This window comes from Tamandua tetradactyla, chromosome 1 (assembly GCF_023851605.1).
Source record: "Tamandua tetradactyla isolate mTamTet1 chromosome 1, mTamTet1.pri, whole genome shotgun sequence".
NCBI classification, from domain to species: Eukaryota; Metazoa; Chordata; class Mammalia; order Pilosa; family Myrmecophagidae; genus Tamandua; species Tamandua tetradactyla.
Genome location: NC_135327.1, coordinates 162,650,592 through 162,674,511, shown reverse-complemented (window position 1 = coordinate 162,674,511; position 23,920 = coordinate 162,650,592). Strand labels below are relative to the sequence as shown.

Genomic DNA, 23,920 nt, shown 5'->3' with positions numbered 1-23,920 from the left:
TGAATAGGCATTTTTCTGAGGAGCAAAGACAGATGGCTCAAAAGCACATAGAGACGTTTATTTTCATTTGCTATAAGGGAAATGCACATTAAGACTACAATGAGATACCACCTCAGGCCTATAAGATGGCTGCTATTAAACAAACAGGAAACTATAAATGTTGAAGAGGATGTGGCGATATTGGGACACTTGTGCAGTGCTAGTGGGAATTTATAATGGGGCAGCCACTATGGAAGACTATTTGGCAGTTCCTTAGGAAACTAAAAATCGAGTTGTCCTATGACCCAGCAATAGCACTACTTGGTATATACCCAGAAGAACCGAAAGCAATAACACAGACCTTTGCACACTGATGTTCATAGCAGAATTATTCACAGTCACCAAAATATGGAAACAAGCCAAGTGCCCATCAACAAATGAATGGATTAACAAAATATAGTATATACATATGATGGAATATTATGCAGCAGTAAGATGAAATGACATCCTGAAGCACATGACAAGATGCATGAGCCTTGAGGATATAATGCTGCCTGAAATAAGCCAGACACAAAAGGACAGATACTGTGTTATTCTACTTTTATGATCAGCATAAAGGTATAAACAGAGGCTTATAATCCAGAATATAAGGGATTTAGAGATTCATAGAAGCTAGAGATGGGTGAATGGTTAGCTAATGAGGTTGAACTCCAATGTAAGGGAATAGATAGAAGTGAAGGTGGTTCTCCAGTGGGTCTATGAGTAATATTACCATATTGAAGATGAACAAGATTGAAAGGGGCTTTATAGACCTACATGTTCCACTGATTAACACTAGAATTAGTTCTTACAAGAACTACATCAAAGGTATGATTTGTGAACAAAGAGTGTTTTAGTCCAGGGCACAGGAGAAAAACTTTTATTGCATGCTCTGGGCTATGTTTAAACGGAAAGCCTCAGCACTATTGCAGCAATCACAGAGGTAAATTAATGTGGGGAGGGACAAGAGTTAAGAGGAGGTTTAGATTTCCTATTTGGCGAGGGTGTGTTCATTGGTTTTCTTTTTACTGGGAACAATGAAATTATCTGAAATTGAGAGTGCTGATGTACTGTGGACTTTGTACAATATACATGATCCCTGATGAACACACGTGGGTGAAGTATGCACTGACTGAGAAGTAGATTGGCGAACAGTGACGGATACTTATGAATGAATGTTGTGCTGCTACAAAAAGGAACAAAGTCGTGAGGTATGCAACGCTGTGAATGAACATGTGGGACATTTGGTGCGGCAAAATAAGCCAGAAACAAGAATAACAATGGTGTGGTCTCCTTTAGAAAATGCTTACAAGAAAACAGGGCCTAGATTGTGAACTTTTATAGCAGACACATTTAATGTGGAGTGATAATTACGATTTCTGGATTTAGAGAGGCTCTTATATATATATACATATGACCTGATATTTAGAGATAAGAACGAAGCCAGGGCGGGCAGCAACGTCGGCTCAGCGATAGTTTTCGCCTGCCATGCTAGAGACCCGGGTTTGATTCCTGGAGCCTGCCTATGCCGGAAAAAAAAAAAATGAAGCCAATCAGGTTGGGTTTAAAGTAATTCAGAACATAGGGGTAAGGAAGACAATGTCTATATTTTAGAACCTCACTTACTCTTTCATACCAAATGAAGAAAGTTTATTTGGTCTGGAACCAAAATTTCTGTAGCACATAATCTAAGCCAACCTATCTACATGGCTCATTTGAACAACTGAAACACAGGGAACCCAGAATAAAAAAGAGGTCCTTTAATCCTGTATAGCTTAATGTAATGCCTGGATACATCCTAGAGTATATTAAGCAGATATTAAAAAAGTATTGTCAAAGTCCCTTGAGGAGTGGGAGAAAAAACATGCAACTATTAAACATTACCACCAGGAAATCCTCTGATACTGTGTCAAATCTTAGGGACACCCAAATCAATAGGCCCTGCCCTTGATCTTGAGGTTTACTCTTGTGAAGGCAGCAGAGAAGCTTAGCCTACTATAGGTATCCATTAGAGTTAATTCTGGAGGACATCTTTTGTTGCTCAGATGTGGCCTCACTCTCTCTAAGCCCAATTCTATAAGTGAAATCATTGCTCTCTCCTCTACATGGAACATGGCATCTGGGGTAAATTCTCGCTGGTGATGTGGAAATGACTTTCAGGGATGAATCTGGCCCTGGCACCATGGGATTAACACTTCCATCCTGACCAAATGGAGGAAAAGAGGTGTAACTAATAAAATATCAGTGGCAGAGAGAGTTCAAATAGAATTGAGAGCCTATTCTGGAAGTTGCTCTTATGTAAGATTCAGTTAGACCTTGCTACCTGTCTGTTCTAGTTTGCTAGCTGCCGGAATGCAACACACCAGAGACGGATTGGCTTTTAATAAAAGGGGATTTATTTTGTTGGTTCTTCAGAGGAAAGGCAGCTAACTTTCCACTGAGGTTCTTTCTTATGTGGAAGGCACAGGATGGTCTCTGCTGGTCTTCTCTCCAGGCCCCTGGGTTCCAACAACTTTCCCTGGGGTGATTTCTTTCTCCATCTCCAAGGGCCCGGGCTGAGCTGCAAGTGCTGAGATGAGGAATGCCAAGCTGCTTAGACTGTGCTACATTGCCTTCTCTCATTTAAGCACAAGCCAATTAAGTTAAACGTCACTCATTGCAGCAGACACGCCTCCTAGCCGACTGCAGATGTAATTAGTAACAGATGAGATTCACCTACCATTGGCTCATGTCCACAGCAACAGAACTAGGTGCTTTCACCTGGCCAAGTTGACAACTGAATCTAACTACCACACTGTCATAACTTGCCAAACCCCAACCAGGACCATTCCAGCCAATCCTAAAGAACACGTACGACAATATATAAGATTCCACAAGGTTCCATGCACTAATGTAACTTTCCAGAAACCTACAACCTCAAGATGGGTCCCTGGACAGATAAGTCCTGAAACCTAGAGTGTCCAGCCTCTCCAGAACATCAGATAGTTCCATCTCCCTACCCCATATTAGTGACAGACCCTTCCAACATGAAAAAGTTAGAATGGCCATAGCCCAAACATCCTGAAAGAGAGGGATAGAAAGACCAAAGGCGATGGTGGAGTTATACAGAGAAGATAGGATGTAACAAATGAATATGCTTGCTGAGTCATTAAATTGATAACTCTTTTAGTCTACGGTATCTTAGAGAAGCTAGAAGTAAAAACCTAAAATTGTGGAATTGTAATCCATGTCAAACTCTGAAATATGTTCTACAATTAATTGTGGTGCTGTGCTTTGAAATGTATTGCTTTTTTGGATATATGTTATTTTTCACAAAAAATTTAAAAAGTCGATTTTGGTGATAAAAAATTATTTAAGCTTACTAGTTGCCTATACTTTGGAGCAGCTAGAAGGAAAAATCTGAGAGGACTGTGTGATAGCCCATGACAAACTCTGGGACCTGTCCTGTAACTAGTTGTTGAAGCATGCTTTGAAAACTATTGCTTTTTTATTTCTCTGCTTTTTATATATGTTATACTATACAGTAAAATAGTTTAAAAACACAGAAAAATTGCTAATAATTTATTAGAGTAAAGACATTTCTCTTCTGGCAGTTTTTTTTTAAATCATAACATTGAACTCTACACAATCAATTAGGAAATACAATTTATGTCACATTGATTCCATCCCCAATTTGAACGGAGGCTATATTAGGTTGGGAGTTAAGCAACTAGCATCTTGAGTGTGTGGGGGAAAACTGTTGAGTTCTCAATATAATTAACTGGTTTGGGTTTTTTGATAACAATGAATGATAGAGGGGATACAATTGTTTAAAGAGCTGGTCTAATAACAGTGCTGGTAGTGATAGAAAAGGAAATGTCAGTATGCTCGAGTAAATATAAATGTAATTAAACACTGCATTGGCTCCCAAAAACAAATTTTCCTGGAGAAATTTCAATAATAAATGTGGTAGAGGTAGGGTCTGAGGATTGAGGTAGGTTATAGTTGTAAGCATATGGCTCTACTTAAGGGCCAGCAAAACTTTTCTGATCAGATACTAAATACTTTAAGCATTGCAAACTAAAAGATCTGATGCAACTACATATTTCTGCCAGTACAGTGTGAAAACAGCTATAGACAATATATAAATGAATGTGTGTGGCTGTATTCCAAATACAACTTTGTTTGCAAAAACTGACAGTAGGTGAGCTTGGCCCTCAAGATGCAGTCTGTGGACCCTGGTCTAACCATGCTGGTAGACTTAATGCTCAATTCTGCCAGAACTTTCTACCTTTTCTAGCCTATCCCCGATAACTCCAATATTTTCATTTTTCAGTTTTTCTTGTCTAGACTCATGAAACACTAGAATTTTCTTCTCTATTGAGGTAGTGTGTTCAGTTCTACAACATGCTAGCTGTTTCCTTCTCCCTAAAATGAGGATAACTGTACCTCATAGTGTGCTTCTATTTATACTATTTATAACCACAGAGTGATTACAAAGTTTAATGAGATAATGTATGAGAAATGCATGACACATAGTAGATGCTCAAAAACAGGGTTATTCCCTCTTTGGGAATATTGTTTTTGCCTAAATTTGGGTTGTAGTTAGTGAGATTTTAGCATTTAAATACTTTTTGATCTTTCGTATAACTTTAAAGACTCCTCAAAGATCCATGTACAGACAAAGCCATAGATGTACTTGCTACATAATGGGGGTCTTAATATGGTTTTAGAGGTAGAAAGCACCTCATTAATCATTTTGCCAAGCCTCTAATTTTACAGATGAGAAAATGAGTCTCATAAATTTAATAACTTGCCTAAGATCACATGACTGAATCCTGAAATTTTTGATAGTCATTTAAAGACACCTGATAAAATTTGGGGAGCACCCTGATTTATGAAACATTTCTCAGGAAAAATTATCCATCAGGGCCACTTCTAGCCCATATAGCACCGTTGTGAGAATTAGAGAACATATCCTTTCTTCAGGACACATCTATCAATGGAAAAAAAAAGTCCTAAATATATAATTTATTAGGACAAAACAACTTACCACCCTCCACTAGAAGATTGTATTAGTTTGCTAAGCTGCCAGAATGCAATATGCCAGAAATGGAACAGCTTTTAAAAAGGGAATTTAATAAGTTATAAGTTTACAACTCTAAGGCTGAGAAAATGTCCAAACTAAGGAACTGTATTAGTTTGGGTTCTCTAGAGAAGCAGAATCAACAGGAAACACTCACAAATATAAAATTTATAAAAGTGTCTCATGTAACCGTGGGAACACAGAGTCCAAAATCTGCAGGGTAGGCTGTGAAGCTGACAATTCTGATGGAGGGTCTGGATGAACTCCACAGGAGAGGCTCGCCAGCCGAATCAGGAAGAAAGCCTGTCTCTTCTGAATCTTCCTTAAAAGGCTCCCAGTGATAAAATTAAGCATCACTCATTGCAGCAGACACTCCCCTTGGCTGACTACAAATGGAATCAATGGTGGATGTAGCTGACGTGATCATGATTTAATTCTATGAAATGTCTTCATTGCAATAGGCCAGCACTTGCCCAACCAGAAAAACAGGTACCATTACTTGGCCAAGTTGACACATGAACTTGACCATGACAGGCACCAACAAGCTTACCTTCACTCAAAAATGGCTAATGCTGTCTGGAACATCTCTGTTAGCTGGGAAGGCATGTGCGCCCTTTGCTCCTGGGCTCCATTGCTTTCAGACTCTGTATCTTGTGGCAGTTCCTCACTTGGCATCTGTGGGCCTTTACTTAGCTCCTCCTGCACAACTCTGGGGTCTGGCTTGCTTAGTATCTTATGGGAAGGCATAAGGCAATGTCTGCAGGGCCCTGCATCACCAAACATCTGGGTCTCATGTTGGCTCTGTCAGCCCTGGAGCAACTGTTCTCCAAGCATCTGCATCAGCTCTGAAGTTTCTCTAAAATGTTTCCACTGTTAAAGGATTCTAGTAAACTAATGAAGACTAATTAGATGGAGTCATAGCACCATCTAATCAAAAGGTCACACTGACAATTGCATACTGCATAATAATCTGATCAAAAGTTTCCACCTATGGTATTGAATCAAGATTAAAAGAAATGGCTGCCCCCACAAGAGTAGATCAGGATTAAAACATGGCTTTTCTGGGGTACAGTATTTCTGGGCTTTGATCTGGCACAACTGTTGTAACAAATATACAAATCTTCAATGTCTATGATGTGATTAGCTCCCCATTAACTGGAATGCATAATATGCACAGCCATTCAAAGTAGTTTATCTTATATGTTAGACAGTATTAGCTTTCTTTACAGTGGTTTTCATTTGTTGACTGTTTGCAATGGAACTATTATTTACCAGACTTTAACTCCACTGGACAGACTCCAGTGAGAAAAGCTGGCTTTTTATGAGCAATACTTCTTAGTCAGAATTAGTGACAGCTAGTCTAATAACTTCCTTTTTCCACTTTTAGTCCTAATACTCATTCTTAATTTTCATTCATTAGCAGAGATTACAAAACAGAGTTTTAAAAGTTTGTTACTGTTGCTGGAAATTCACTATACCAGAAATGGGGGCTTTTATAAAGGGTATTTATTAAGTTACAAGTTTACAGTTCTAAGGCCATAAAAATGTTCAAACTAAGGCATCCAGGCAAAAATACCTGCCTCAAGAAAGGGCTGATGATGCTCAGAGTTTCTCTGTCAATGGGAACGCACCTGGCAGTGTCAGTTTTCTCTCCTGTCTCCGCATTTCAAATGGTTTCCCTAAGGGCATTTTCTTTCTGCATCTCAAAATGTCTCTGTCTGTGTCAGCTCTCTAATAACTGTACTCCAAGTATCTAGGTTTCTCTAAAATGTTCCCCTTTGAAAGTACTCAAGGTGAATCAAGATCCACCTTGAATGCGTGGAGTCACATCTCCGTCTAATAAAAAAAGCCACACCCACAATTGGGCATGCCACATCCCCATGGAAGTAATCCAATGAAAGGGTCTCCACCCTACAATACTGAATCAGGATAAAAGAAACATGGCTGCCCCCACAAGATTGCATCAGGAAAAAGATATGGCTTTTCTGGGGTACATGACAACTTTGACCTTGCACAATACTGTTGAGTCAACTTGTTAGATTAAGAGTTACATCCCCCCAGTTTAAATTGGTGCACTAAAATAGAAAGTTTCTATGCTTTCCAGTTTTATGTTGGTCAACAATGTGTACAACACCACTAGATAAATTCATAAACCCTGGGAATTCCACTCCCAGCCTGAGAGGCTGATGAAGCTAAATTGATATTCCTCTCATCTTTGTTGATTAAAGATAATTCTGGGCTTTTGCCAGGCACAACTAAAGCAGCAGCCCAACATCTGTCTCCAATAGTTTGAGTTCATTTTTCTGAACAATTTTGTCAGAGAAGCTGGCACAGGGTGAAAAACAAGCCCCTAACTAATTTATAGTTAACAATAAAGTTAACTCCAATAACTTTATTGGAGTTATTGATAAGAAAACTGATAACTCCAATAAAGAAAACTCATGCTTGCTTTATTAGCAATGTCTGATTAAAGGAGATTTCTTCTTCTTCAGTTGAGAGAAATATTTTAAAGAGGTAAAAGTCAAGTGAGAATTGAAAGAAGAAAGAAACTCGAATGAGTTGTAAAATGCAGGGAGAAGCAAGAGAAAAGATGAGAGAATAGCAAATCACAGAGGAGTCAGATAGGAAAATACTTTACTAATGTTGAAAAAATTGAACTTTTTTTTTTTTTTTTGGATTGCTCAGTGGCCCAATTTAGTGCCAGGACTATGAACTTTGAGATTTAGCATTGGTTGAACTTGTGCAAATGGTCCAATATGGAAGATGCAAAATGAAGACGGAATTCCTTTGAAGCTTCTTATTCACCTGTCCATAAGTTAAATATTGTTGTTTTAGTTTGCAAGCTGCTGGAATGTGATATATCTGGAACAGAACGGCTTTTAAAAAGGGTAATTATTAAGTTACAAGTTTACAGTTCTGGCTCTGAAACTGTCCAAATTAAGCCATCCAGGGAAAGAACTCTTAGTTCAAGAAGGCAATGATGTTCATTGCCTTGAAAGGCACTTGGCAACATCTGCTAGCTTTCACTCCAGGGTTCTTCAATGGCTTTCCTGGGGCTCTGTCTGTTCTGGTGGCTCTGTCAGTTCTGGTGGCTCTCAAACTTTTTCCAAAATTTTTCCAAACTTTTCCCTCTTAAAGGGTTCCAGTAAGCAACCCTATCTTGAATGGATAGAGACACATCTCCATAGAAACTGTCTAATCAAAAGTTACCACCTACAATTTGGTGGGTCATGTAAACAATAAAAAAGATCCCACCCAAAGTAATATTGAATGAAGATTAAGGACAAGGCTTTTCTGGGGTTACACAATAGCTTCAAACTGGTGCAATATTTTTGAGTTCACTTCTGATCTGTTCTTTCTTTATTTAAGTTTTCTCTGGGTGCATGCATCCTGCCTCAGGACTTTGATTATTATCTTTGTCTCTGATAAATCCTAAACTTTCTCAGTTGAGCTTCAGGCTATGTATCCAAATTCCTACTGCACGTCTCTGGATATTTAGACTTCTTAAACTCAATGTAGGTTTAAAAATTTTAAATATAGGCCAGTTTTCTCCAGAAGAACACTATATATTTTCCTCCAAACTAGTTTCTCCATCTCGTTGCCCATCCCAGGAAATGGTAGCCACTTTCCTCCTACTTGCTCTGTGTGGAATCCTGGATGCTTTCTTTTCTCTCACATCACTCAATGAATCAGGACTTCTTCCTTATCTCAGTTAAATCCCTTAATTCCATCTGTATCTTTCTATCCATGTACAACCAGCCTAATTTAGACCAGTATCATCTTTTTCTTTAAAAACAAAGAATATGGTTATGTTATTCCCCTGCTTAAAACCTTTCAGGTGACTTCTCATTTCTTTCAGGGTAAAACTTGGACTCCTTATTTCCAGTCTCACCTCTTAACTACCCTGCAAAATATTGCAGTTAACCAGAATTTTTTTTTTCTTTCTTTAACAGGCTTGCACTTTCTTGTCTTTGGGACAGTTTCTCATTTACTTGAGGCTTACACAAATCCTTTATCTGGCTAACTCTTAATTCTCCCCTTAGGTTCCCACTCTGAAGTCAGGTCCTCTGAGGAATTCCTGGTCTGGGTTAGGTATTTTAGAGGACCCTGTACTTTTTTTTTTTCTTTCTCCATAACACAAATCACTCTGTGATCTAATTGACTAGGGGCTTTTGAAAATGTGTGGACATATTCAATTATCAGAATGACTGGGGGTTGGAGGCTGCTGGCATCTGGTATGTGAGAACCAGAGATAACAAATCCCCACTTAGAAAAACTTCACAGTGGCCAAGACAGAGTAGTTCTTTTGCATTAGTTGTACCCACATTCTCTTGGCCTTACCATCTATCTTAGTTTTCCAGGCTGCTATGACCAGTACCAAGCAATGGGTTAGCTTAAGATCAGGAGATTTGGGCTCATGGTTTCAAAGGTCAGCAGTCCAAAATCAAGGTCTTGGCAAGACACGCTTTCTCCCTGAAGTCTGTACCATTTTTGATAAAAGCCTTGGGGTTCCTTAGCTTGCATATCTGCCTGCTATCAGTGGAGATCTTTCACTCTTATGTCTGCTTTTGTTTCTGTCGACTTTCTGCTTCCTCTGATTGTGTCCAAATTTCCTCTTTTAATAAGACCTCCAGTCATAAGGATTACAGCATGCCCTCATTCAGTTTGAGGACACCTAAAAAGATTTTAGAAGATCCTATTCACAAATGAGTCCACATCTGAATTGATCATACTTCTTCAAAGGGTCCTATTTACAAATGAGTTCACACCCACAGGAAAGCAGATGAAGATTAAGAATATGCCTTTTTGTTGGGGTATATAATTCAATCTACCACAACTTCAGAGCACTTACCTACTGTCTTCCAACTCTAGTATCTCTTTGCCTGAGGGCTTTCTCTGTTAGTGAGATCCTGTTTTGCCTATGATCCCAACAGCCCAGAAATGCCCAAGAATGTGAGTCCCATGCTCCTTTCCCTGCCCCAGCCAACCAATGGCAGATGGGAGTTAGCTTCTACGGTAGTTAGGTTCAGGTGTCAACTTGGCCAGGTGAAGGTGCCTAGTTCTGCTGCTATGGACATAAGCCAATGGCATGTGAAGCTCATTTATCACTGATTGCATCTGCAGTCGGCTAGGGGGAGTGCCTACTGCATTGAGTGATATTTGACTTAATTGGCTGGATGCTTAAATGAGAGAGCTCAATGCAGCACAGCCCAAGCAGCTCAGCATACCTCATCTTAGCACTCACAGCTCAGCCCAGGCCTTTGGCGATGCAGAAAGGAATCACCCCAGGGAAAGTTGTTGGAACCCAGAAGCCTGGAGAGAAGGCCAGCAGAGATTGCCTTGTGCCTTCCCGTGTAAGAGAGAACCTCAGATGAAAGTTAGCTGCCTTTCCTCTGAAGAACTATATGTTTTTAACTAAATAAATCCTCTTTTATTAAAAGTCAATCAATCCATCTCTGGTGTGTTGCATTCTGGTAGCTTTGACAGACTAAAACAGCTCCGTAGATAGTTGGATGGGTTAATTTGGAGGTGTAAGTAGGTGTCTTAAGCTGCTTCCCAGACTTCCCTACTGAGATTATTTTCTAATTACCCAATTGAGTAACTTGCTTGATAATGTAGCCTTCATCAGATAGGTCTTCTCTGACTCATTTCTCTACTTACTACAGGTGTTTTCTAGAATCAACACCAAATACACTATTTGCACTTAAATTCTTATTTTAGGGTCTGTTTCTGTAGGAAACCAAAGTAAGACTCCAATGTATCTTTTTTTTGTATGTTTTATGCCTGGGGTCACATTTCATTCTTTTTCCATGTGAGTATCTCATTATTGCAGCACTATTTGTTGAATTTTTGTTTGTTTGTTTTTCCTTTGTTTGCTTGTTTGTTTTTGGGAAGTGCATGGGCTGGGTCTCCTGCATGGCAGGTTAAAATTCTACCACTGAACTTCCCTTACATCCCTCCAGTGTATTTTTAACACCTACCACAGTGCCTGGCACATAATGGAAGAATATAATATAATATGATATGATATGATATGATATAATATATTACCATAATGTAATATACATAATATATTCTATGTATATATGCATATATATATGATCTGTTGTAAATATAGGCAATTACAGAGTAGTTTTGACACATTTAAAACCCACTGTGGTAAGGTGTGATGAAGGTGGAGATAAGGGAAGGTTGTTACAGGTCTTGTTTATATGTATCCTTTTTAGCATTGTCTTGTAGACTTTTTTGTTGCCTCTTAGCATTCTTGTCAAAATTTCCTCAAAGCTTGAGGGTGGGCCAAAAGCATCAGTTTGTGATATTTGAGATGTTCCTGACCATCAAAATCACTGTGTCATATTAGGTTAAAATTATTTCATGATGGATAACATAGGGGATTGATGTGATCAGCTTTTTATTTCCTAAATATTCCTCTGGCTGCAATGTTAAGAATGAGATGGGGGCTTAACATGCGCATTTTAGTTCATCCTCCAGAACAACTAGTACATAACCAGAAACAGTACAGAACAGCTCCCGGAGCCACGATAGTAACCAGACACACAGCATACCCCAGTCTGGACCAGCTGGAGAGGCTGTGAGCACCCCCAGAACCGTGAGTTCCCAAAACTGTGGCGGCGAGCACCCCTCCCCCACAGGCCGCTTCCCAGAGGGGAAAGGAAAGGACTTTACCAGCAGCAGGGACTGGGCACAATCAAACGCCAATTGTGGAACTAATTAACAAATTCTGACTACTAAAAATAGGCCCCCAGCTTAGATGAACCTGATCAAAGTGGAGGTTGCTCATTTTTGCCCTGGCACCAAGGGGGCAGGACTGACAGATAAAGGGGGCAAAAAAAGAAGGAAACAGAGGGTTTTGTGGCTGTGTATCTACAAAGTCTTAACTGCCTCTGGATATGGCTGCAGGACTTTTCAGGCTGCAACTGCCTCAGGCATAGGCAGAAGTAAGCTCTTCTGAGGGCTTTTCTAGAGCTTGTGCCTTCCCCAGTAGAGGGGTGAAGCCCCACTCAGGTGGAATACCTCCATCAAGGAATTCAGACACCAGGGCTTGGTAATCTGAAGCCATTAAAACCAGCCTACAACCTCTCCTCTGTCTCCACCACGTCCCCAGTCAAAGTTAAAGGGACTGCATCATCTTATGCAGGTGGGACCTGCAGGCAGACAAGCACCACACACTGGGCAGTATAAGAAAAACAGAGCCCAGAGACTTCACAGGAAAGTTTTTCAACCTGCTGGGACTCACCCTTGGGGGGGAAAACTGACACAGGTGACTCTTTTCTCCTGACAGGAGGCCACTTTGGTCTGGAAAATCCGGCTGGGGTCTAGAATACCTAAGTAGACCCTCTTAAGTGTGGGGGGAGAAAGGCACCACACAAGCAGGGCAAGAAACAAGAAAACAAGAACTGAAAAAGTCTCTTCTGTTAAACAAAACTTAAGCTAAAGGTCCAGATAAAGCTGAACGGAATGTCAAAGAACAGATAGACAACAAATTCATCCAGCAAGAAAACCCTAGATAAAAGAAGTGAAAGCAATCTCCAGAATAAACTAATTAAGGTAATTAAATGCCTAGATGCCAGCAAAAAAAACAAATCACACTAGGAAAACTGAAGATATGGCCCTGCAAAGGAACAAACCAACAATTCAAATGACATACAGGAGCTGAAACAACTAATTCGGAATGTATGAACAGACATGGAAAACCTCATCAAAAACCAAATGAATGAATTGAGGGAGGATATAAAGAAGGCAAGGAAAGAACAAAAAGAAGAAACTGAAAGTCTGCAAAAACAAATCACAGAACTTATGGGAAAGAAAGACACAGTAGAAGAGATGAAAAAAACAATGGAAACCTACAATGGTAAATTTTGAGAGACAGAACATAGGATTTCTGAACTGGAGGATGGAACATCTGAAATCCGACAAGAAACAGAAACTATAGTAAAAAAAATGGGAAAATATGAGGAGGTACTCAGGGAATTAAGACAATATGAAGTGCACGAATATATGTGTTGTGGGTGTCCCAGAAGGAGAAGAGAAGGGAAAAGGAGGAGAAAAACTAATGGAGGAAATTATCACTGAAAATTTCCCAACTCTATGAAAGACTTAAAATTACAGATCCAAGAAGTGCAGCGTACCCAAAGAGATTAGACCCAAATAGGCGTTCTCCAAGACACTTACTAGTTAGAATGTCAGAGGTCAAAGAGAAAGAGAGGATCTTGAAAGCAGCAAGAGAAAAGCAATCCATCACATAAAAGGAAGCCCAATAAGACTGTGCACAGATCTCTCAGCAGAAACCATGGAGGCGAGAAGACAGTGGGATAATATATTTAAATTATTAAAAGAGAAAAACTGCCAACCAAGAATTCTATATCCAGCAAAATTGTCCTTCAAAAATGAGGGAGAAATTAAAACATTTTCAGACAAAAAAATCACTGAGAGAATTTGTGACCCAGAGACCAGCTCTGCAAGAAATACTAAAGGGAACACTAGAGACAGATATGAAGACAGAAGAGAGAGGTGTGGAGAAGAGTGTAGAAAGGAAGACTATGAGTAAAGGTAAAAAGAAGGAAAATTAGATATGACGTATAAAATCCAGAAGGCAAAATAGTAGAAGAAAGTACTACCCATGCAGTAATAACACTGAATGTTAATGGATTAAACTCTCCAATCAAAAGACATAGTCTGGCAGAATGGATTAAAAAACAGGACCCATCTATATGCTGTCTCTACTCAAAGGTCACGAGGCCAAGGACACAAATGGACATTCACACACCAATGTTTATAGCAGCATTATTAACAATTACCAAGAGATGGAAACAGCCAAAATGTCCATCAACAGACAGTTGGCTAAACAAACTGTGACATTTACATAAGATGGAATATTATGCAGCTGTAAAACAGAATAAAGTTATGAAGTATGTAACAACATGAATGGACCTTAAGGAGATTATGCTGAGTGTGATTAGCCAGAAACAAAAGGACAAATACTGTATGGTCTCATTGATATGAACTGACATTAGTGAATAAACTTGGAATATTTCCTTGGTAACAGAGACCATCAGGAGATAGAAATAGGGTAAGATATTGGGTAATTGGAACTGAAGGGATACAGATTGTGCAACAGGACTGAATATAAAAACACAGAAATGGACAGCACAATATTACCTAACTGTAATACAATTATGTTAAAACAGTGAGTGAAGCTGCATATGAGAATGATAGAGGGAGGAGGGCTGGGGCATAAATGAAATCACAAAGAAAGATAGACAATAAAGATTGAGATGGTATAATCTAGGAATGCCTAGAGTGTATAATGATAGTGACTAAATGTACAAATTTAAAAAATGTTTTTGCATGAGGAAAAAAAAAAAGAAGAATGAGATGGGGAAGGGCAAGAGGGAGACATATTCAAAGGCTAGTACAGTAATTGAAGAAAGAAAAGATACTTAAAAATGAGTGAACTGGGGGTGTGAGTCTCCCTGGCAATGCGTGATATGACTCCCAGGGATAAGTCTGGCCCTGGGATCAACAATGCTTTACAGATCAAAAGGGGGAAAAGAAATGTAACAAAACAAGTTATCTAATCCTAGAGTAATCTGGGCAGTGAATAAAGAAGTGCTTGCAAAGTTCCTTTGGTGGAATGGGGAGAAAGGAGGAACTATTATTCAACTTTCCCATTTGGAGTATTTCTGATAGTCTCACAAGCACTGGGGACAACCAAATCAATAGGCCAGCCCTTGAGCTAGGGTTCACCCCTATGAAACTTATTCCTGCAAAGGATAGGCTAAAGCTACTTAAAATTAGACTTAAGAGTCACCCCCAGAAAACCTCTTTTGTTGCTCAGATGTGGACTTTTTCTCTAAGTCATCCCAGCAGTTGAACTCACAGCCCTCCCTCCTACATGGGACATGACTCCCAGGAGAGTAAATCTCCCTGGCAATTTGAAGCCAGAAATTACAGGATGAGTTGGGACCCAGCATCAAGGGACTGAGAGAACCTTCTTGACGAAAAAGGGGAAGAGAGAAATGAGACAAAATGTAGTGTCAGTGGCTGAGAGACTTCAAACAGAGTTGAGAGGTTATCCTGGAGGTTATTCTTATACATTATGTAGATATCCCTTTTTAGTTTATGGTGTATTGGATTAGCTGGAGGGAAGTGCCTGAAACTGTTGAGCTGTGCTCCAGTAGCCTTGATTTTTATCTTTTTTTTTTTTTTAATATTTTAGTAACCTTGATTTTTTCCTTTATTTTTATATTTTTATTGAGAAAACAAAACAACATACAAGCACAAACATTCTTAAATATATGAATATTTCATAGTTGGTGTACAAGCAATGGCTCACAATATCATCACATAGTTGTACATTAATCACCATGATCATTTCTTGGAACATTTGCATCACTTCAGAAAAAGAAATACAAAGAAAAAAGAAAAAGTTCATACATACCACGCCCCTTACTCTTCCCTCTCATTGACCACTAGAATTGCCATCTACCCGATATATTTTAACCTTTGTTCCCCCTATTTTTTTCTATACCCTTTACCACTTCCTTTCTTTGATTACTAGTATTTCAATCTACTCAATTTATTTTAACATTTGTTCCCCCTATTATTTATTTATTTTTAATCCATATTTTTTACTCATCTGTCCATGCCATAAATAAAGAGTATCAGACACAAGGTTTTCACAATCACACAGTCACACTGTGAAAGCTATATCATCATACAATTATTTTCAGGAGACCTGGCCACACAGCTCTACAGTTTCATGCACTTCCCTCTAAACTTTCTAATACACCTTAAACTTAAAAGGGGTTATCTATATGTGTAAGAATAATCTCCAGGATAACCTCTCGACTCTGTTTGAAATCTCTCAGTCACTGACACTTTATTTTGTCTCATTTTTCTCATTTTCTTTTTTGGTCAAGAAAGTGTTCTCAATCCCTTGATAATCAGTCCCAGCTTATTCTAAGATTTTTGTCCCACATTGCCAGGGAGGTCCACACCCCTGGGAGTCATGTCCCACATAGAGAGGAGGGCACTGAGTTTGCTTGCCATGTTGGCTGAGAGAGTTAACCCTGATTCTTGAAGACGATTGTATAAAGATGTAATGTTTACAATGTGACTGTGTGATTGTGAAAACCTTGTGTCTGATGCTCCTTTTATCTATGGTATGGAGAGATGAATAAAAATATGGATTAAAAATAAATAATAGGGGGAACAAAGGGTAAAATAAACTGGATAGATAGAAATACTAGAGGTCAATGGGAGGGAGGGATAAGGTATATATGGTATGTATGAGTTTTTCCCTTTTTTCTTTTTATTTCTTTTTCTGGAGTGATGCAAACATTATAATAATCATGGTGATGAATACCCAACTATGTGATGATATTGTGAGCCATTGATTGCACACCATATATAGAACGTATGTGTGTAAATATTTCTCAATCAAAATTTTAAAAATATTTTTAAAACAACAAGTTATCAGTGGCTGAGAGTTCAAATAGAGTCAAGCGGCTATTCTGGAGGCTACTCTTATGCAAGCTACATCTCAATATTGTTAATCGCCAGTATGCCAAATACCAACCAACATCATTCCTTTTAAACATAAAGAACACTCAGGGCTCTATTTGAGATCGTACAAAAGTTGCAAGCACTAAATTTAATTTTCAGGAACCTAAAACCTTTAGATGGTTCCTAGTACAGGTAAGTCCTGAATCCCAGGGGTACCAGTCTCTCCAAGAACATTAATCAGTTCCGTCCCCCAATCCCTTAATGTTGACACCCCTTTTCAACATGAAAAAAGTTAGAATGGGCATAACCAAAATATCCCTAAAGATTGAGAGAAGGATCAAAGGAGGAGGAGGAGTTAAAATAGAGAAGTTAGAACTTAAGAAATAAGTATGACTACTGAATCATTATAGTAATACTGCTTTTAGTCTCCAGTGTTTTGAAGCCACTAGAAGGAAAAACCTGAAACTGTGGAAGGATAACCCACACCAAACTTTGAAATCTGTTCTATAACTACTTGTTAAAATATGCTTTAAGATTTACTGCTTTTTTGTATATTTCACGATTAAAAATGTTAAAAAAAAATGAGTGGGCTGTCACAGTATTATTTAGATACCTCTTTTCCCAGTTGTTGAATTAGTGTTCGGAGGAGCAAACAGAAACCACTCAAAGTATTTTAAAGAGAAAAGGCTTGCAAGATATTAAGACCAACAGCTTATATTCAGAACTGGGGCTCAGTCCAGAATCTGATTGGGAATCAGAAGCTGCTGCATTTACAACCAAGACTTCTACTGGCTCTCACCATGAGACACTATAAATCTGTGCAGAAAAATTACACTTCTACAAACTTGTTCGCATGCAGAGGCAAATAGGGCAGGAAGATGGCTTGTCTTATTCCTGTCTTCAAAACCTTGTGTTGGGATCTACAAGGTGACCAGCAAGGCAGGAAGCATAATCAAATGTTAACATTACATTGTAATGCATGTTAAGTATTGTTCATGTTCCCAGAATTTTTGGACCCTTGTATTTGGTGGTCTATAACTCACATACAGAACCTTAGCTGGAAAGGATCTGGGATACATGGTTTATAGTTTTCCAGGGCTTGAGGTATAGAAAATGTTCTAGTTACTGTTGTATAACAAACCACCTCAAAATGTTGTGATTTTTAGAACAATAGTCATTTATTCTGCTTATCAATCTGCAATTTGGGCAGGACTTAGTGGGAATAGCTTGTCTCTGTTCACACGATGTTATGTGGAGTGTGTTGACTAGGAGAGAGAGGATCCAGTTCCAGGACAGTTTGTTCACATAGCTGGCAGTTGGTACTAGCTGTCAGCTGGGAGCTCAGGCAGAGTGAAGGACCCACGACCTTTATTTCTTTCCACCTGGTTCTTTCCCAGGTTATGTGTGTTTCGGCACAGAATGGTGGCACTGGACCAAGAAAGAGCATCTTAAGAGAACCAGGCAAAAGCCTTTGATGACTTCGCTTTGGAAGCGAGCATCACTTCCACTGTAGTCACAAGTCCACCCAGATTCAAAGGGTGGCACCATTGATCCCACTTCTCAATGGAGTGATTTCAGAGAGTCACATGTAGGATAAAATATGCTGTTGGGCCACTTTTGGAAAATACAATCTGTAAGAGGAAGGCACCCTAGGAGACTGGTAAGTAGGTGGAGTCTGAATACACAGTAATGACCATAGTTATCAGTCTTTATCATTGGCATTATGTTCAAACCATTTCATTTTTTCTCTAGGTAGTTCCCTGAACTTTCTTATGTAATCCCTTGAGTTTAGGAATGGATATATCATATACACAATGTATAATATTTTTCATTTACTCTCTACAAGGGCCAGGAAATATATAGCTTTAACTTCCTGAGTCTATTAAATCATTTACTTGAAGTAAAGTTAATATGAGAGATTGCTACTTTAACATTTTTCGTTAAGAATGTGAATCCTGATAGTTTTCAGTACACTGCCTCATTAAATAAGTTAGCAACAAGAATAAAAATAACTTGCCCTAATTGATCTCTGTGTGGGTAATTCAAAATTGAGGCAACTTCCCTACAACTGAAGCAATATAATAGTAATCTGAGAGCTGTGGTGAATGGCATGTCCAAAACTGCAGAGAAAGTAATGCAAAGTTAATATATTTGGGAAATTTTTCCAAGGTCAGTCTGTGTCTCTTGTGCTTGTTCAAAATGTGTCATAGCCGATTAGAAGTCTGATTAGAAGTTATTGCTGTGCATGCAGACGTTTTCATTTCACACCCCCAGTTTTTCTTACTCCCACTTCCAAATCTTGTTTTTCTTTTATAAAGCATGATTATCTTTTAAAAACCCACACAACTTGCTAACTATAATTTAATGCCAAGGACTTCTAAATTCTTAAAACCAGTATTGTGCATTTCATTTATATGCCTTAACATTTAATATCATCTTCTTCAACATACCGATATTGTACTAATGAGGAGGAGCTCTAATGTGCCAAAATATTTTGCAATTAGCAAGTAAGTAGATAATAATCCACTATGGTTTATAAACTATAATAAAAGAGTATGCTTTGCCTATTTTGACAAGTGTGTAGTTTACCTCACTTTCCCTAAAAAGTTAATTTAATTCAAGAAATTAAATTAACTAGTTCACTTTTAAAGATTTGTTGAAAATTTCTGATACTATTTGAGGAAACTATAATCTCCCTGAACTGTTGCTGTAGAGCCATGGTTCTCAAACATTAGCACACATTGACTTGCTGAGCCCGAACCTAAGTTTCTGATCCAGCAGATCTGTGATGGAAACCCAGGATTTGCATTTCTAATAAATTTCCAGGTTTTGCTGATGCTATGGTCTAGGGCACACGGTTTGAAAACCACTGGCTTAAACAAAGCTTCTCCTGGCCTCCTGCTCTGGACTTGAGCTGGGCACTCTTGGGAATTAGTACTCTCTTCATCAGGCAGTGTTACAAAATGCTCCTTGCTGAAGCAGGACGCTGTTTTAGGTATCACAGTCTGTTTGTTACCCATCCTGTGCTTTGGCCCCACGCAGTTCTTTGTGTCTGACAACTTGCCTTAACATAGGACCTCTTACCTTGTTCCATTCTCCGGGATTTATATCCTTCTGGTTCTTGTTATTCACCTGACTTCCAACCCCATGCTTAGCTTGACCATTTCTTTTATTGGAGTTCCTAACTGGTGAATCTGTCTACTTCTAACTCCTGATTGGATTCTAAACTAAAGGTTCTCAACCATTCTTGGCTTATGGTGCCCTTAATTTTTTAGTAACATTTTCATAGCTCCCCTAACCAAAAGAAAGATTTAACTGTTCTATTTATTATATAGGTCCGGATAATTTACCAATAATTTAATAGTAATTTGGGCAGGGTTTGCAGATGTTGTTGTGTTTCTCTCTCAAAACCTAAAATTTCTGTGGGTACCCTACATGGATAATTTGGGGACCACGGCTCTAAACACCATCCCCCATCCCACTGGCCTATTGTCAGCTTCCATCATCCTAATGGGATGCATCTATAATCTATAATCTGCTGCACGTGCTTTAGCGCAACACTCCAAAAGTAAATGCAAACTGATGGCAATATTTATATTTATTTTTGCAATACCTTGAATAAAAACCATTTAAACAAGTTGTGTAAGGTGTTATTCTCATAAAAACATCATCTTTCAAAACAAGCATACTTCTATTTTCCACAAACTTAGAATTACATGCTGAAACAGAGTTAATCACTTAGATAACATAAATCAATATCAGAAGACATGTAGAGGAAGACCAGATACAGAACTATCTCATTAAACTAAACAATTACGCAGAACTAGAAAACTGACTCAGTAGTAAAATATAAAAATCTACAATTATAAATATAAATTTGGTCCACGGAGACACTAGAGCAGTATTTACAGTAAGTATCAGATTATTTTTACTTTAGGAGAATACTGCAATTGTAAAATGTTGAATATCATAGCAAGAACAGTGTTTTATTTACAGTTGTCTATATTAAAAGTTATATATCTAGCAAACATCATGAATGCTACAAACACAGCTAAAAATCTGACACTAAAAACATGTATTCTATCGTTGGGAATTTCTAATATCTATAAATTGAAATTTTCTGTTAAAATCAATACAGAAAAAATACCACATTTCCATTTTTAGAAATACTGTAAAATTCAATCATTTTAGTTCAAACATAAGTGAATTACAAGAAGTAAAGGCACACATTGTTAATGATGTAAATTTGTCAGCAGACTCTTATGCCATAAGAGTTTATATCAGGTGATGGGAAGTAAACAGATAACAGAAGAAATGAAAAAAAAATTAGATTACCATCTAATTTTAGAAAGAGAAAAACAGTGCTCAGATGTGGGTTCCCTCCCCACCACCCTTTCTGTGTTAAACTAAAGACTCTAAGCTCTCGGCTATATTTCCATCAGGCAATGCTGTGCCATTACTGTCCAGAGAGGTGGAAGGATTTTCTTCCTGCCTCGTGCTCACAAGGCTGAGGACCGCTTTGTAGAGAAACTGATACTGCTCCTTGAAAACAAGAATGGGAGGTAATATTGAAAGCATGCATTTATAAAAAGAAGGATTATTTTTAGACAGTCTGACACTCTTCACAGAAAAGCATTGATGGCATCTGCATTAAGGGCTCTGTTACACTTCGCAGAAGTACACAATCTATATCGATGTCTCTTTCTGATCAATTTAAAGTGGATTTTCAATTAGCCATCATCCACTGACCTAGGAAGTTTGGCTCCATGTATATTTGCCAGAGATAAGCACATTCTTATGCATAAACTTCATGGGATCAGATGGTGATGTGAATATAGAGTTCTGATACCGATTTAATCTGTGGGTGGGGGATGGGGGGTGGGGAGGGCTTTGGCACTAAGCAATTGTTATACATACGTAATACCAAGTATTCTTCACACTCTACCAGGCTAGGCTGACTGGCCCTACACCCTGCTCTGAGCAAAGGTGAGCAAGAGCCCTGCTGTGGTCTCACAGTAGAGGCACACAACAGAATGAAATGTCAAGCGCTGTTGATAGGGGCAGGGGAGGCAGCCGCAGAGAATTTGAGCCAATGACTAACATCAGACCAGAAAATCATCAGGATCACATGTGAAAAGGGGCATCATTAAATGCATTCTAAATTTGGGTTAACGTTCATTCTCTGGAAAGCAATTCCACACAGGACAAACTTGACACAATTCAACTGTCCTGAGAATTTTAATGAGTGCTCCTCTGAATTGTATGTGTGCAAAGGTTACCTTGACCTCTGGTCAACTGGTCCAGGCTGGAGCATGGAAGACGAACCTTTATAAGGCCCATCTACATACACAGACCGGCAAGCTGAAAGCAAGCCTATTCCTCCATACTCATTTGAGCCTCTCCTGTTGGGGAATTTGTGCTACTTAAGTTCCCTATCGTGTATACAGTCCCTGTTGCTACAATGATAAAAAATATGCAAATTAATTTCAGAGTTGGGACTTAGCTCTCCAGATGTGCCAAGTCCCTTCTTTGATTCTACACTTACCTCCTTTTACTAAACTATCCAAGAATTACCCATTTGCTCAATTCAGAAACTGAATTTGGCTTGAGAAAAGAGGGAACAGTTCTAACATTCAGGTCTTTGAGGTCTGTCTTCTGACTGTTCTCTGAGGGTAGAAGGAACTTAAACCCTGGAAAATAGCTATTTATTTCACTGGTTAATAAGTCCTTGACTTATCCACTGGTTAATAAGTCAATAAGGTGTTTCTACTGAAGATATTTTTCAGAATTAGTGTCTTGCAAAAAGGCACAGATGAGATTTAAAATGATTTTATTCATCAATTATCTGGAAAATATACTTAAAATTTTATGTTTGTTGTTCTGGTTCTACGGATTGTGAATTGAATACCTTGTAATTCAGCTTGAAAACTACATCACAATGTGATCTTTCTTGATATGTGATAAGAAGGATTGTGGCAGATTCTAAGGAGTAAGTACTCAAATAATAAAAAGTTTGATTTACCACTTTATTACTTACAATGTCTGCAAAGATTCCTGGCCTCATCAAATTGATCATCTTGGCTACCTGATAAACATCCATGGAATTTTCTTTTTCTAGTTGGTGCGTTAGGGTTGTCAGAGCACAGAAAGTTCCTGCCGTCACTCCTCCATGCCTTGTAGCAAAGGGAAGGGACACTTAAGATAAATCAAGCATTCACATTTGGGACTCAGAGCATGCAATCTTGACAACTTTGCAGTAAAAACACCGATTGTTTTATTGTACTGTCTCTCGTCAACTTGTGCAGAGAACTATAGTTTAATTTGAAACACTGTCAAATGTTCATGATGTTAGTAATAGAACACTTCATAGAAGGTTAATATTTGAGCATTTTTAGTTTTTATACTGTGGAAAAGGCTGGCAAATAAAAAATGGTTTGAACATGGTGATAATATACATAATATGCATCATATATAATGTATACATAATATATGCATTTTTATTTGTTCATAACACAATCTGGGAAAGAGCTAGTCTATAAATATTCCTGTTCCTGGAAATAAAGAATGTTGCAATTGTACTCCTGTCCCAGGAATTCAATGGCTGAGAAATGTCTCTGGTTAGCCCCTATAAAAGTTCAAGTGCTAAATCACTGACTTATGAAAGTGTTCTCAGGACAAAATGCAAGAGCAGATTCTTATGATCATCTAACCATTTTGTGCCTTCAACAGGAGGTCCATATGAGGTGAAACAAATTCTGTGTTAACCTTGTCTATAAGAAGCAGAAAATCCACCCTGGTAGAATCACTACAATTGGTCCACAGCATTAGGTAGCTACAAGGACTGTAGGATTATATGTACACCCAGAGAATGCTTAGGTGGAAAATGATTTAAAATTTGGAACTTACTCATCATGAACAATCATGGGTCCATCCCTGCTGGCAGCTTCTTCTTTGATAATATTTATAAGTTCAAAGGTTTTACTAATGGGGCTATCGGGATTTGGCCACTTGGGGCACTGAAAATGCCTCACCTCAAGTACATAATCATCCTAGAAGAAGAAGGAAAAAATCAGTGTTTGGGAGTCACATTCAGTGACAGCTTATTATGAATGGAATAGCTGTTGAAAAGTTAGGAATCAATGTAAGATAATAAAACCAAATGGCATGCATGAATGAGCAGCAGTAGTTGTAGTATCCTTCATCATGGGAAGAAGAATTAGCTGTGATGTCACATTTGCCACGTACAGATGTACTTAGTAAGGTGAGGAAATGTAATCTCTTCTTTAATTAAAAAAAATAAATCTTATC

The 23,920-nt window shown here is 38.4% G+C and overlaps 1 protein-coding gene across 4 annotated transcripts in view; it reads right to left on the bottom strand.

Moving 5' to 3' along the window:
- Positions 1 to 20,201: 20,201 nt before the first annotated feature.
- The window catches only part of PTPRZ1 (protein tyrosine phosphatase receptor type Z1), a 220,614-nt gene continuing 216,895 nt past the window's right edge, over positions 20,202 to 23,920 (bottom strand). For all 4 annotated transcript variants that reach the window (XM_077118719.1, XM_077118786.1, XM_077118848.1 and 1 more), the window contains 3 exons: positions 23,519 to 23,661; positions 22,650 to 22,785; positions 20,202 to 21,154 (listed from right to left, as the gene is read on the bottom strand). In XM_077118719.1, the coding sequence (XP_076974834.1) occupies positions 21,014 to 21,154; positions 22,650 to 22,785; positions 23,519 to 23,661 (420 nt within the window). In that variant the 3' untranslated portion in view covers positions 20,202 to 21,013. The remainder of the gene's footprint in view (positions 21,155 to 22,649; positions 22,786 to 23,518; positions 23,662 to 23,920) is intronic.